At 52.6% G+C, this 14,540-nt stretch overlaps 3 protein-coding genes across 3 annotated transcripts; 2 read left to right on the forward strand and 1 right to left on the reverse strand.

Moving 5' to 3' along the window:
* Positions 1-1,828: 1,828 nt before the first annotated feature.
* On the forward strand, positions 1,829-3,119 carry N7477_000015 (putative C6 finger domain protein; the record flags this gene model as incomplete). The annotated part of the gene is made up of 3 exons (XM_056961678.1): positions 1,829-2,054; positions 2,106-2,476; positions 2,508-3,119. 3 exons carry the CDS (start codon positions 1,829-1,831, stop codon positions 3,117-3,119), a joined length of 1,209 nt encoding a protein of 402 aa, XP_056826681.1.
* A 5,215-nt stretch (positions 3,120-8,334) lies between these two features.
* Positions 8,335-11,043, forward strand: N7477_000016 (Nitrogen regulatory protein nrfA; the record flags this gene model as incomplete). Its single annotated transcript, XM_056961679.1, has 3 exons — positions 8,335-8,696; positions 8,770-9,542; positions 9,677-11,043. 3 exons carry the CDS (start codon positions 8,335-8,337, stop codon positions 11,041-11,043), a joined length of 2,502 nt encoding a protein of 833 aa, XP_056826682.1.
* A 2,173-nt stretch (positions 11,044-13,216) lies between these two features.
* N7477_000017 (uncharacterized protein) lies at positions 13,217-14,227 on the reverse strand (the record flags this gene model as incomplete). The annotated part of the gene is made up of 1 exon (XM_056961680.1): positions 13,217-14,227. One exon carries the CDS (start codon positions 14,225-14,227, stop codon positions 13,217-13,219), a length of 1,011 nt encoding a protein of 336 aa, XP_056826683.1.
* Positions 14,228-14,540: the final 313 nt, after the last annotated feature.

A 14,540-nucleotide genomic window follows, 5' to 3' on the forward strand; every position in this document is an offset into this window, starting at 1 on the left:
GGTGGAATAGATAATTCGAAAAAGGAAAAAGAGAGACAAAAGGAAAAGAAAACAGCGCAAGACCCATTGCGTGCTTCTTCGGTATGAGCCTGATACACATCAGCCGTGGACCCTGAATCTGTTTTTAGTACCAATCAATCTGTGGTTCGTTCCTGATTGCAGTAGTACTATTCGTGGCCAAAAAAAAAAATTTTAAAATTAAAATTACATCTCTCTTTCCTCGGATTGATTGGATGTATGCAGTATCTCAGAGGCAATGTCAGAGGCAATCTAAAATGCAATGCGGCACTTTCCTTCGAAAAAGTCCCTCAGAGTTCTGGAGATCTTCGGAACGACCAGAGAGAAGACGATTTGGAGCCCTGGACCCTAGAGAAGAACAAGCTAATTGGTTCGAGCTGCCGAGTCAAGCCTGCGTCGCCAATCATCAATCTAGGACTTGAAGGCAGCATTCCCCAGTTCATCAGGGATTGACAGGTTAGCCCACCTGGCTCCAAGCCCGAAGCGTACACGCGCGACCAACTTCCCACCCACACAGACCCCACTGTGTCAGGGCTCCCAGACCATGGTTCCTCCCTCTACCTCATTTGCCATGGACCGGCCCTGGGGAGGGCTCTATCGTACGCAATCAGGGGCTATGGGTTTACCTAATCGGGTTGCATGGCCAAGGGAATGCGAAGTACTGGCACCAGTGTTTAAATCTGGAACCTGGGTACATCATCTACCTGAGAAGAATCATGTAATCAGAATTCAATCAAACCCCAAAATCGAATTCGATTGACAGACATTGAGACGTATCAAGAGTACATGCCCAATGGACTGGAAGTAGACAAAGTGTGAAGCAAGTTCGCCCCGGGGCCCCTCCCCTGAGTTGGGTCTGAGATCATCGTTGTGGTCCATGACAATGACCTGCAGTCGATTTGGGCTAAGTCGATGCATCCGTCTTGGTCCTAGTGTCGGTCTGATGTAGGGCCACTTTGTTCCACGTATGAATATACACTGAAAACTAAAATAAAAATAAATCGAAATAAAATCAGAGAGAAAAAAAAAAAAAGAGAAAAAAAAAAACAAAACCTGGCCCAAGGCGTTTCACCCCGCGATTAGCTTCCAGTCCTTCTTCGTGTCTATAGGAAGTCCTCGATCTTTCTTCTCTCTCAAGTTTTACCCAATCCACCCTATTCACTCCTTTGGTTTCTCGTTTCTCTGCCCTTTCGCCCCGACTAATATTCTCCCACTGTGGCTGTTTGACCGGTCCCTTTTCCCGATCTCATACTGGATCAACCAAACCAATCTAGACCCTAAAACCATCCATCCTACGTCGCGCGCCCACTTCCCCTTTCATGAAGCATTCTAATTACTTTAATTATCATTGATTAATTCCCCAATTACTGGATACGGTTCGGGTTTCGCGGGAGACCCAAAACTGAATTCCAATCTATCGTCTGTTCATTTTCCCCTCGCCGCGCACTTCCTCCTGGGCCGATACACGAGGGCCCCTCCCCCGACCTGCAACTACTTCGCTCTGAAACGCACGAAACATCCTTCACGATCCCGTGGTGGCGCAGGGTGGAACCGGAGTGCTCAGACAGGCACCGCTGTCATCATCATCCGGAAATCGCGACCCCTCCTTGACTTTCTTTCTGTCTTGTTACTTTCTTTGGTGTCTCCGGTGGCTGCATGGCCTGGCATCTTGCTACTTTGCATTCGCCCCGGACTACGATACGAGACGGTTTGGACCCGAGCCCGAGGGTCTAGAAGGCCGCGCCGCTGCAACGCCGTGGATGCGATTCGGGTTCGAGTAGTGATAAGAGATATCTTCCTTAGGGGAGCTATGCCCGTGGCCGTCGAGACTATGGCAACAACACCGAATTCACAGAGTGCCATGGACGCCGCAAACGACAAGAAGCGTAATAAGTTGGGTTATCATCGGACGTCAGTCGCATGTGGTCAGTCATCCCCCAATTTCGCTGGCTGTCTGCTTGTTGTGCCGCCTTGCTATCTTGCGCATTGTCGCGTATACGCGCAAGATCAAGAACAAGACATGATGCGCGCGATCAGTTATGTGATGCTACGGAGGGACTTCTTTTGCTGATACACCTTGGGCACAGTGCACTGCCGGCGACGCAAGATCCGATGCTTAGTAGCGCCAGACGACCCGCAGGGACGGTGTGAAAACTGTATTCGATTACGAAAAGACTGTCAATTTTTCCCAGTTGATCAACAACCGCCAGTGGAGAAGAAGTCACGGCCCAGTTCAAGATTAGAGACAGCGTCTGGGGGCTCAGCGACAACTCCAATTTCCTCGTCGCCCACCAATTTGACCGCGGAATCGGTCGATACGTTCTACCAATATCCGCAGGTTGCTATGAATTCATCAGGGCAGGATATGGCGACATTTCCGCCAGGCGCGTTCGCTGGAAATCCCCTGTCGGGCTTTGTACCAGGTAGGTTGATGGATCAGAGGCGGAACCCGCGTGAGGTTCAATCACTGACAAATGAATCACAAATAGACCAACCCATGGGACCAGGGGAATTCACTGAGACATCCGATGGAAGCAGGGGTCTGGGATGAATTTACAACGATATCTGACCCTCAAATGCTCGCCACTATGAATGCAAACAAGAACCAGATGATGAATCTATCCCCCAATGTGTGGCCGGCTGGATTGCCGCCCAATTCGCCCATGTCAGCAGCTTCACCGATGGCAGGTCAGGCACAGCCGATGAATCCCGGCACAACTTACGCGATGCAGCCCGATGGAACGGTCTGGCAAGTCCCACCTCAGCCGTCAAGGGCAATGAGCTACCCCGGTCAAGACATGGGCTCTTCCTTTCCGCAACAATTTCAACCTCAGATGGCCCCCGACCTCAAGCGGAGGATGACCACTCCCGCGCAAACGGTCGCTTCGCAGGGCGCATCAGGACCAACGCCTGACATGCAGCTGCCCCCGGGCTCTTACCCAGCACAAGCAGGGATGGGATTTCCACAGTGGGCTAACATGAACGCCGTGCCTGGCATGACGGTGATGCAGTACCCTATGTACGGGGACGTCCAGCAACAACCATTCACCAACCCTCCTCCGATGGGGCATCCCGGCGGACCAGGACGATCGGGTCCCTGAACTCCCCTACCCTTCATCATCGGGCACTTTCATAACACCTCATTTTCTCTAAGGACCCGGACCTTAGGCACGTTATACCACACATTTCAAGGTTTTCCTAGACGGCTTGTTTCACTTCTAATACCCCGTGGGAGATACACATTTTTTTTGGGATTTTTACATCTGCACTTGTTTCCTTGTTTATATTCGCCTTATCCTCATACACCGTGGCGGGTCTGCTATTGCAGCTGGTCATTAGCGGGCGCAAGGGTTTCGGGGTGGCATTTTCTGATTCGTTCCATCATGGCATGGCCCACAGCCTTATTTTTCACTTGTGGTCCATAGGCATTGTCTTGTTTTGCATTGGAGGACCTCTGATTTATTCCTATTCCCCCTTTTTGTCTTTCTCCATTTGGAAGATATGATTTGGTGGTGTTTCCTGGGGTCAGGAAGACAACCTTGGCTTAGCTTTGGAGAATTTTGTTTTTGGGCTCCTATAGACTTTCCTTTTTTTTTTTTCCCCTCGTCTCCCTCAAAGTTTTTGCTTTGTCCATGTTCTTTTCTTGTCTCCTCATTACGTCTTATGCCTTTGTTTCCTTCTCCAAGACGGATACTGAATTATCCTGTATACTCCGGGCGCATGGATTGCTTGGCCTTGTTCAGTCTATCTTTTGACTGGGGGGTACATCAGGGGAAGGTCGGTGATTGGACAAAAGTGATTAGAACCATAATGACGCGCGACTAAAGAGTTCTCGATAAGCGAGGGTGAGATGACGCCGAGACCACCACTGGTCACCTCCTGAGACTTAAGCGCTAGAACTTGACGACCAGGTGTCACGCACCTCCACTGAATTTATATGTTCCGGTTCTATAAGGATTGCATCCGCTATGAATATTATAATCTACCTACGGAGCTGGATTTGTATTCTCCTTCATCTTGATTTCAACACTCTTTGCCACAGGCGTACTCAGATGTGAATTCTCGAGTACTGCATTGAATGTTCCGCTCAGGGTTACTGATGACAACCTGACTGACGACGTTTTTGTGCCCTTGTTTTTTTATACCCTCAACCGGAGGTATATTTCCGCTGGAAGAGGGGAAGGAAGTGAAATGACTCATCGCATTTTGTTTCATTGGCTACCTAGTTCTCAAAATATGGCCTGGTTTATTTTGTCTGAGCATCCGATCAGAAAATTACTCTATCTCTCCTCCGTCACGAATCTACTTATCTCTAAGAGTTCCTCATCGATAAAGTTTATCCCGAGAGTACAGATGCCAGGGACGTTGATCGAGATAAGATAGATTTCAGGCGTCACTCTGGAGGCCAGTATTGGCTCCGATCTTCGTTCACAGGCGCATTGTCCAGGGGTATTGCCGTGCATCATGACTCCGGCATCGGTGTCCCGCTTCAAATTTGGAACTATTACTGCAACTCGACCTAGTGACGTGTTGCAGCGCCATTCTCGTTCTTCAAATGCACTAGACAGTCGGTGCCCAAATTAAGAAATCTACTCGGGCTGGCTCGGGGCTCAGCAGCCTCAAGTATCCTTTCTCTCCATGGCCACCTCAAACATAGCCGAGGGCTTGCCGGATCAATAGCAAGTCCCATTTTACACCGTCTGTATAGGACGGACCGAACCTTGCTTATCCTGCAAGGAGTCTGTGTCGGATGTGACCCCATGATAGTCGCTGCGACTGATTGTCCGGATAATATCTGGCAGGTCCGACGCAGCTCCGAGGAGATGATAGTCTCATGGCCCTCAAATCTGACGATGGCGTCAGTGCTCCGGGTGCCTCGAGTCCAATCAACTTCCCATATCTCGGCATATCTCACAGTGTCGGTGAGCATGGGAGATTACCAGTCCGACTCTGACTGAGAGAGTAGACACATCGAAACCCGATTTATCAGTCGTATTCCCGTCACAGAAGTGATGAGCAGTTGACCCTTTGATGATAAGAGGGTTTCACACAAATGGCAAGATGTTATTCGACGCCACATCTTGGGGATCAACCGTCGGACCGTCGGAGAGATTCTGGGGTGAAAATCTGGAGATAGCAGACCCAGTTCGTTGGGCCAGAAGACCAAGGTAGCGGTGTAGTTCAGCAAATAGGTTCCATCGGACTCCAGTCAGACACCATTGGAAGACCCATTCGCCTCCAGGGCATTGATAACGAGTTTTCTTTGGGGGTATATGTGTAGGGATGATCATCCATTTTTGCGCCTCACTGTTTTTCAGGGGTTCTTATCTCGTTTCGAGCCCCCCCTGGAAAACCCGGAGATATGCAAAAGTATCCCTGTTGGCCATGCTCGTATCGCCCAGGCAGGCACACAGGCGGTCGGTAGCGTCACGCCTTATCGAGACCTTTTCGAGTGATAAACCCACACTCCAGCGCCTGTCGTTAAAGATATATAGACCTCGTTTCTCGCATTCCCTGGACCAGAGGTTTCTCTTTGAGAGCACGGGGACAGGGCCCGGGTATCACCCCTCCAGACTTCCCTCTTATGAACGTGTCCATCCGGTCTCTTTCTGAGAGCGCTGGACCTAGTCCAGGATCTTCATTGCAAAGAGGGCACAGAGGCACCTGAGCTGATCTAACATTCAGGAAGTGGTGCACAAAAGGTAATTTTACATATGCGCCGCGTCGGTTTCTTATTCCCCCCAGCTTGGTAATTTCGGCCTCGACACTCAGATGAGGGTTGTCCACATATTGACCCCGGCCCCGAAGCGAGATCGGATTTCAACCTAAGCGCAGGTGCCGGGAAGAAAAATCACCAGGGAAAAACCACATCGACCTCCTCCTTTCTCAAAGGGCCAGAAAGTCCCCCTGTCGCTCTTACTCCCATATGCCTCTCTCGGGGCGAGACCAGAGAGAGCAAAAGTACCGCCACCTCCATGACCCCGGTCGGATTTCCATATCTTACTACGCCGTGCGCCATGGCCCACTTTGGACATCCCGAACTAACTCGACCATGGGGAATTATAGCCCAGCTGCAGATGGAAGCCGGGTTACGTCAGGACGTATCCCATCCCAATCTGCTAGAGGGCCGATCCCCGTTGCCTCCATGTTTGCCACTCTCACGCGACAGGAACAAAGGGCAAATCTTTACGGAGATGAGAAGTGACATCAGATGGTGAGACGCCATGGGGAAAAGTCCAAGATTAGACTCTCCACCGCCCTATCCGCACATCCACCACGACCGTCATAGTCCCTCCACTTTGTGTTGAGCCGTGTGAACGAGGGGATCGGCGACGGTTATCAAACATGACCACCACTAATTACCATCTGCTTGGCGGCTTATCATCGCTCTTATCTTGTCATATCTTGGATGCCCCGACCCTCGGTGGAGCTGTGGGGCCACCACGAACGGGCACACGAGTAGATGTCCGATTTGAGATGATGCATCTGCGAGAGACGTGAGAGTGTTTCGCTCTTATCTCCCACTCTGGAGAGGGGGGGATGATCGTGATGTCAAAGCCAGTCGGATAATTTCCAGCGATGAGTGCCGAATGAAGCAAAGCACAGTGGCAAACCTATAGAATCAGGGGAAAGGATAAAAGGCAATCTCTCAGGAGATGACCTGGGCCGGGTTGAGGGTATTCGGGGAACTCTGGGCCTCGAATGAACGACGAAAAATGGATCATGGGAATGGGGGCATGAGAGCAACGAGAGTGGAATTGGACCTTTTCCCCCGCGCGAACGGTTGACCCGTGAAAGGCCCATACCGTCCCATACGCAGTACCGCGCCAATACAGGCCTCGGGTAATCTAGGGTGGCCTCTCGGTGAGTACGGTTTCCTCCAGGGCAGAGGGGTGTTATATCCTCAACCCCGTTTAAGCTTGGTCTATGGTCGAGGGCATCGAGTCTTATCTCGCCGGAGTTCATCCGTGCTGACGCTCTGCTATCTCCGAGCCGTCTCTGTGCTTCCCTCCATTTTTTTCTCTCTCCCTCTCTCCCTCTCTCCCTCTCTCCCTCTCTCCCTCTCTCGCTCACGGAACAAACTACTAATAATTCAGGGCATATACGGGACTTGCGTGAGATCGATCAGCGATGAACCATAGATATCAAAGCCAAATAGAATTAATCCTACTTTTTGATTCCCAAGATTTCCAATGATCAAGTATAAATGGACCGGTTCGGGACTCCACTGCAAGCAACCTTTTCCACCCGACTCCACTCTTACACTTCTGGACACGCTCCGGACCTGACCTAGGTTGTCTTTTCGGCTCCAGACTGACAAGAAAACCACCTAGTCAAAGTACCTGCATGACTGGACGGTCGCGAAGTGATTCTCGGTCTCGGCCCGATACACAGCTGACCCCACGTCCCGGCACTTTCATTCGTCATGAAGCCATCGCGATCTGGAGCAATCAGGGCCGTGCGTGGTCCGCGCCGGGGACTCACGAGGCTGCCCACGAGCACGATTCGTGGAATTATCTTTAGGTCAGAGGTTTTGGCCACGAGAGGGCTTGTCGACTCTCCTCAATCTCGGAAGTGGCGTCTTAGCCGCATGAATCCATGCGTGAAGCTGTAGTGGTCGTTCAGAGAAGCGCCGTAAATCGGGCGATGCCCGGATACATGTAATACCCGTACCCTTTTCAAGGCAAATTGCAATTTAGCAATTTACAGACCTCGTTCACTTGGCACATATCACGTCCCAATTCCTCTCCTTCTCTCTTCTCTCAAACTCTCTCTCTCTCTCTCTCTCTCTCTCTCTTTCTTGCTCTCTCTCTCTCTCTCTCTCTCTCTTCTGGACTCAAAGATCCCTTCACCCTTTTCTACTTGTGACCGCTGGGCTCCAGCTTCTTTTGTTTCCCGTGCACCCTGTGGTGGTTTCTCCCGTCCACATTCTCTCGGGTCGCATTCCCTTTCCCCGTCGCAATCGCATCTCGGGGCATGAGCGTCTGGAGGGTCTCAGCCCCCCCTCCACGACCGTAAGGCTGGTGTAAAAAAAAGTCCAAACCCATAGGACAGGACTGGGTGGTGGCAGACCATCGTGTGTACCCCTACAAAGGCCCCATCTGCACATCCGTATGGAATTGTACTGACGTCGATGCTGACCCCGGTCGTTGGCTGCGCCATTCTACCAGTCGCTTCACCCGCTCGACTTTCTATTTTCCAGGGTCTCGTTTACGGCGGGTACGGGGATATTCTAATTTGGCCTATTCAGTTGAAACCCCCTCCCTCTGTTTCCTTATTTATCCTTGGAAATCCCACCCCTCCACCTTCCTCGATATGGAGGATATCCACCATGGAGGCCATGCGGGAGCCCGACCGCTGGCTTTCGACATTGACATCGATTCCCATATGATGTCCGATGACTTCTCCTTCGGCTCCCCGTTTAGTCCGACCAACTCTGCCGCCCAGGACGGTATGCTCCAGGATCCCATCTTCCCGGAGTGGAAAACCGGTGCTCAGCGCAGTGGCGATAGTCCCGAGGAGTTGCAGAAGCAGGATCCCCTCGCCGCGCAGATTTGGAAGCTCTACACGCGCACCAAATCTCAGCTTCCGAATCAAGAGCGCATGGAGAATCTGACTTGGCGGATGATGGCCATGAACTTGAAACGCAAGGAACGGGAACAGCAGCAGCAGGCCAGGTAGGTGATCTTGCATACATTCCGTTCCTTCTACCCTTCCCGATGGACGGATAGCTCATGTCTTGGCCTGCAGGTCTTCACAAGCCCAGCAAGATACCATCAGTCCCATCCCAAGCGGCAACGTGCAGTTGCATCTGTCCGACCAGGCGTCGAACTCGACCACCATGAACCACGATGCCACTTCCGATCCCATGAACTTGGATGACTTCATCGTCCCCTTTGACTCCCCCACCGATTACTCCTCCCATCCCCATGCCGACCGACACTTCACCGCCACCCCGACCGGTATCCCTATCAAAGCGCGCAAGAATCACCCCATAACTGATTCCACCGTCGCTGCGTCCTTTGGCCATCCCCCGCAGGAGCAGCGCAAGGATAGCGAATTCGGCTACGTGCCACGTCGAGTGCGCAAGACGAGCGTCGATGAGCGTCAGTTCTTCAACGGCCTCGGGGTCCCCGGTCGCAAGCGTCCCGCCGAGGCATCTCCTCAGGTGCCCCCGGTCTCCAACGCCATGCTGTCGCAGCACTCGGAGCTGTCGGCCGCCCTACCAGATTATTCTTTGGACCATCCGTCCTCGGCCTTTGCCATGCCGGGCAACGGCACCGTTGGTCCCCGGCGTCACCAGCATCAGCACTCCGGCGTTCCCTTCGGTCTCGATACGTATGGAGTAGGCGGCGAGGATTCTGGCATCAATTCGGCTGGTCCCTACCAGCAGCACTTCGCCTTCTCACCTTCTGATTCTCCCATGGCGGCCAGCAATCCCTTCTCCAACCTCTACGCCCAAACTCCCATAGCCTCTTCCCTGAACTCTACCGAGTTCTTTTCTCCTCCCCTTCAGGGTATCAGTCGGCCGTTTCGACTCCACAACCCATATATGAGGGCGAACAGTCCATGTTCTTCTCTGATGCGCCCTCGGCGGAGTCGCACTCTCAGCGCCGAATTCCTAACTACATTCAGCACCGCCAGTCGAACTTGTCAGCCTCGCTGCAGCCTCGCCACATGTATAATACCAACGGCGAGTTCCAGTCGAGCAGCGTGAGTGGCCCACCCAGCTCCATGCACTCGTCTGCGTTCTCTCTACCGGGCCCCCAACACGTGGATCCCTCGCAGGTACTTGGTCCCGGCGAATTTTCTACGACAGCGCCCAGCAGCAGCATGTTCACCTTTGGCGGGGACTCTGACAACGAGGACGAGGACGGCAACCAGTTTGATCGCGGTGGGATCGCCATGCCCCATGACTTTGCTTCAATGGAGGACTCTGGGGACATGAACGCGGGTATGACCTGGGATAGCGGCTTTCCCGGGTCTGTTCAGTCACTGCCGGGTTTCAACGGCCAGCATCGCAAGCATGTTACCATCGGCTCGACCGACATGATGGACGGCCCGCCCGAGTGGCACCACGCGGGCAGCCTGGGCCGTGGCCACGGCTCAGCCGCCTCAGTCAGTGATGTACGCAACCGAGAGCTGGATCCTCGTCGGCAGAAAATCGCTCGTACATCCTCCACTCCCAACGCCCCGGGGCTGCTGCGACAACATATGAATGGCACTCTCAGTGGGCCGCCGACCAACCACCCTTCTCCCAACACGCCCCCGGAGTCCGGTCTGAGTAGCGCGGTGCCGTCTCGGCCAGCCAGTCCTGGAGGTTCGAAGAACGGAGATCCCAATGCCGGTCCGACCACATGCACAAACTGCTTCACCCAGACCACTCCCCTCTGGCGACGCAATCCCGAAGGCCAGCCCCTGTGCAATGCATGTGGCCTGTTCCTCAAGCTTCACGGCGTCGTTCGGCCGCTTTCTCTGAAGACCGACGTCATCAAAAAGCGTAACCGCAGCAGTGCCAACAGTCTCGCCGTTGGCACCTCCCGGTCCTCCAAAAAGTCTTCACGCAAAAACTCCGTTGCTCAGGTCGCTCCCATTAGTGCGGCTGTTTCGCGCGCGCCTAGCGGCACCGCCTCCGAATCACCACCTGCGATGACAGGCTCGAGCAAATCTGGCGTGGTCCCCATCGCTGCCGCCCCGCCTAAGACTGGACCCCCAGCGGGGGTTGCTCAGGCTCGAGCTGGTGTGCAGGTAGCACCTCGCCGCCAGCGTCGTCTGGAGCGGGCCCCGCCCGGGTCCGAACCGGACACTGACGAGAGTCCCAAGGCGAGCGCACCTTCTGGTCGCTCTAGTCCCACGTTTCCGAACCATCCTTGTACTTCTCCATCTTCAATCCAGACATCTCCATTCCGGCCCTCTGGTACTCCTTTCGAATATCTTCCCAAGCAATCTCATCCTCAGTCTTCTCATACTCCTCATCATTCTCGTCCGGATCCGTACAAGTACTTCCCGACCCAACATAAATGACAAGCTCAAACTCTACCATCTCACCATACGCCACCTTCGGCCCCTCAAGTGTCGAGCTATGCGGGCCCGGCTTGAACCACCAAGGATCGAGATTGACCGGTTCCAAACCCCCATAGAAGATAGAAGTACTGCCGTGATTCCATTCCCATCGAACCTTATCAATAACAGTATCAAAAAACGTCCCCATTCGAAGTCCGTTCTCGACAAATGTCCGAGACTGTCTCCATCCCCATGTAAATGGATTAGTGGAGTTTTCAAAATGTCCGATATTGCGCATGGGGGGGTTGATGCGTTAGCATACGACGCCAACTTGCTTCGGGACGGAAGTATGCTTCTTTCTTGCTTTCTTTGATCAGGTCCAGGGTTCCGAGGTCGATATATAAGACCTCGACTGGATCGGTCTGGGACAATTTTTTTTGGAAAAAATGAGTGGAATGATTCTGCTAGAAGGGGATTCGAGATTCGTTCTGCGCATTTGTACGGTGTGTCCGATGGGAGGAAAAACAGAGCTTGTTGGAGAGAGGGCGTTTCGTTGATCAAGTCTTTCCACATGCGGCATACTCGTTGCGCGGTCGTCAGGGTGCGTATATCGGTTTGGTTTAGGATGCATGTTACGATTTCAGGCATCCGAAGTGCCTTGGATTCGGATGAATGGTGCATTTGGGACTTTTTGAACATCTGTGATCTGCGATGTGAATGGGGATGTGCACAGTCCGTGGTTTGATGTTCTTGTTAAGGGCCTTTTCTGAGCCGCATGGCGTGGGGGCTGTCTTTTCATCCTGAAGCCATTGCCCCCCGCTTGAGACCAGTGTGCATGTGCTGAGCTGTGTAAACAAAGCCCATGCACTTGGATCATAAAGTCCAGCACCACACGACATCTAGAGTGGTCCAACCGTTGATTACCCCGTGGAGTTTCTGCAGTCTCGTCGTGGATATTACGGGTTTCTCTGACAAATACAATGATGCGCGTTCTTAGGAATAGCCTTTAACAAATCTTTCTGGCAAGAATAAATACAAATACCACCCTGTATGATGCTGGAGGTGCTATGATGACGTGGCTGACCATTTTGAACTAGGCAAAGTGCTTGTCGTTCAAAACACGACCTGTTAGTCCAGTCATTCATCTCAATGCAGGAGATTGGCGTCCATTGATTAGGCATCTGGATGCGCTCAGAATTCATAGTTATATCGTTGTTCCCAATAATTGCGCCTCTTTGAATTTGGACATGACAGTGCTTCAGCGAGCCTCTCGCCATCATGTTATTTTTCTCCAGCACCGGTGTACCGACGGCATCTTGAATTTACAGGAGACTTTCAAGACGTCAAGCAATACAAGACTTTATGCAGGTGGCTATTGTGATTGCGTTGAAAAAGTAACTAGGAATGAAAAGCCGAACCACATTCCCAGCCACCATCAATATCACCCGTGTGTGCACTTCAAAAAATCGCAATGGCCACATGAACTGGGGATGAGATACCGCGGTAGCTACTCGAGAGATTCACTGTGTCCCTCTCGAGGGGAACATCACGAGCAGTCCGACGAACGCATCTGAATATATTAGGCTCTTCTGTGCCTTGATTACCACTCTTGGCACGGGATATTTAATGGCGTGCCTCCACGCGATACCAAGGTAGGTACCGGTTCCCAGGTCTCAACATGACATCACTAGCCGCAAAGGTGGACACTCGAAAACAGCCCAGTTCCAACGGGAAAAAAAAATGAGAGAAGATGATTGATGACCATGCAAATCTCGCTGATCACACACGGCCAAGGCGTTGCAGATCGCCACGCCAAGGCGCGTCGCCCCCGCTTGCCGGACTGTCATTGCTGGGTCGTGGCACCGGAGACTGGTGATTGAAGGGAATGGTGCGAGTATGCGAGATCCATACGGGCCGCGGACATAATTCCCATATGTAGTGCGGCTTATGTGCGGCTCGTGTTTAGGTATTTTGAAAGGAAAACAACGAGAAATAAAAACGAGAACGGGTATACAAAAGCAATCCAATTATGCTGAGTGTATTTCCACTGTTGGGACGTGTGTATAAAAACAACGAGAGAAACGCCATGAATGCTCAAACACTGGATGTCGAACCCATCATAATGCTGGTAAAACACGCTGTTTATGTGAAAGAAGCAGAATGGGAGAATGGAAAACGATATTATTAAGACGTATCACCGGTCAAATACCGCCTTCATGTCTGCACAGGCGTCGCGGTAAAGAATGTCTACGCTGTCCTGGTCTCGGAAGGGATTCGGGGACTTGTCCCAGGCGTGACGGGCCTTTTCGATCATCATGGCTCGTACGCGCTTGCCTAGTCCCTCCAAGCGACGCACGAATGTTTGACCCTCCTTCATCAGCATGTCCCACTCACATATGTACAGCCATACGTCACGCGGCAGGGCCTCGGCCAGGATGGAATCAGAGGCACGAACAGGCGATGCGAAGATCGAGGAGCGATCATTCGGGTCGGGAAGGTACGATTCGTCGAACAGGGAGGTGAAGAATTTAGGCATGGACTTGTTTGGCATGATGCTCATCGCCCGGCGATGATCGCGAGACTCGAGGAAGTCGAGAATGGGGTACCAGCAGAACAACGCCACGATCTTGAGTTCGCTAGTCATATCGACTAGACGTTGCGTCGATTCCGCCCGACCAAAGTTTTCCTTGATCTCGGTCGAGATCCGGCCTTGCAGACGAAGGGGAACCGTGATAGCCAGATTGCCGCCCGCTGAGAACCCGCTCAGCGCCACGCGACTCACATCCAGACCCAGATCAGCGGCATTGCGTGCCAGATATAAAAGTGCCTCGACACCGTCATCGACCGCCGCCCGGAACGGGTGTTCCGGGGCCCGCCGGTAGCTGACACTGCATACGACGGCTCCGACGTGCGCAATCACCGCATTTGCCCAGCGAGAATCGTCGGTAGCGCAACCCAGCGTGAATCCGCCGCCGTGGAAGTTAACTGCGACTGGGTAACGATGGCCCTGCCGTCGCTGCTCATAATAATCGGGAGGACAATAGAAGTGGAGGATCACGGGTGGACCGTGGGGGTCGGATTTGACGGTCCGCGTAAACCGGGGACGGGGACAGCGAGGCGGCGTAATGTCGTGTAGGAACATGCCAATGCGCATCAGGAACCGCCAGACGACGGCCTGGACTTGCAGCCACCATCGGGAGGCCATGGGATCACAGAGATCAACGGTCGCGGTACTTCGGAGTCGGAGTCTTGGGGGTCCTGGGAAAGTCGGCATCCGGGAAACACCGGGAGAGAGGCCAGGCCGTGTCAGATATTAGAGATAAGGCAGAAAAAATCTCGAAAAGAATGTCGCCAAATGGCCAAAAAAGAATGAGTAAGTTCTACACCAGAATCATTCGTCTAGGTTCAGATCAACATGTACGTCAAAAGATTGAGGGGAAAGGATTTTCATACCAAGCATCACTCAGGACAAGGGAACAAGGCCAAGATTTCGCGCAATCCGGTAATCCTTCGGATGA

Source organism: Penicillium maclennaniae (assembly GCF_028827695.1).
Source record: "Penicillium maclennaniae strain IBT 15551 chromosome Unknown utg000001l:1.0-3280838.0:1.0-3283122.0, whole genome shotgun sequence".
Classification (NCBI taxonomy): Eukaryota; Fungi; Ascomycota; class Eurotiomycetes; order Eurotiales; family Aspergillaceae; genus Penicillium; species Penicillium maclennaniae.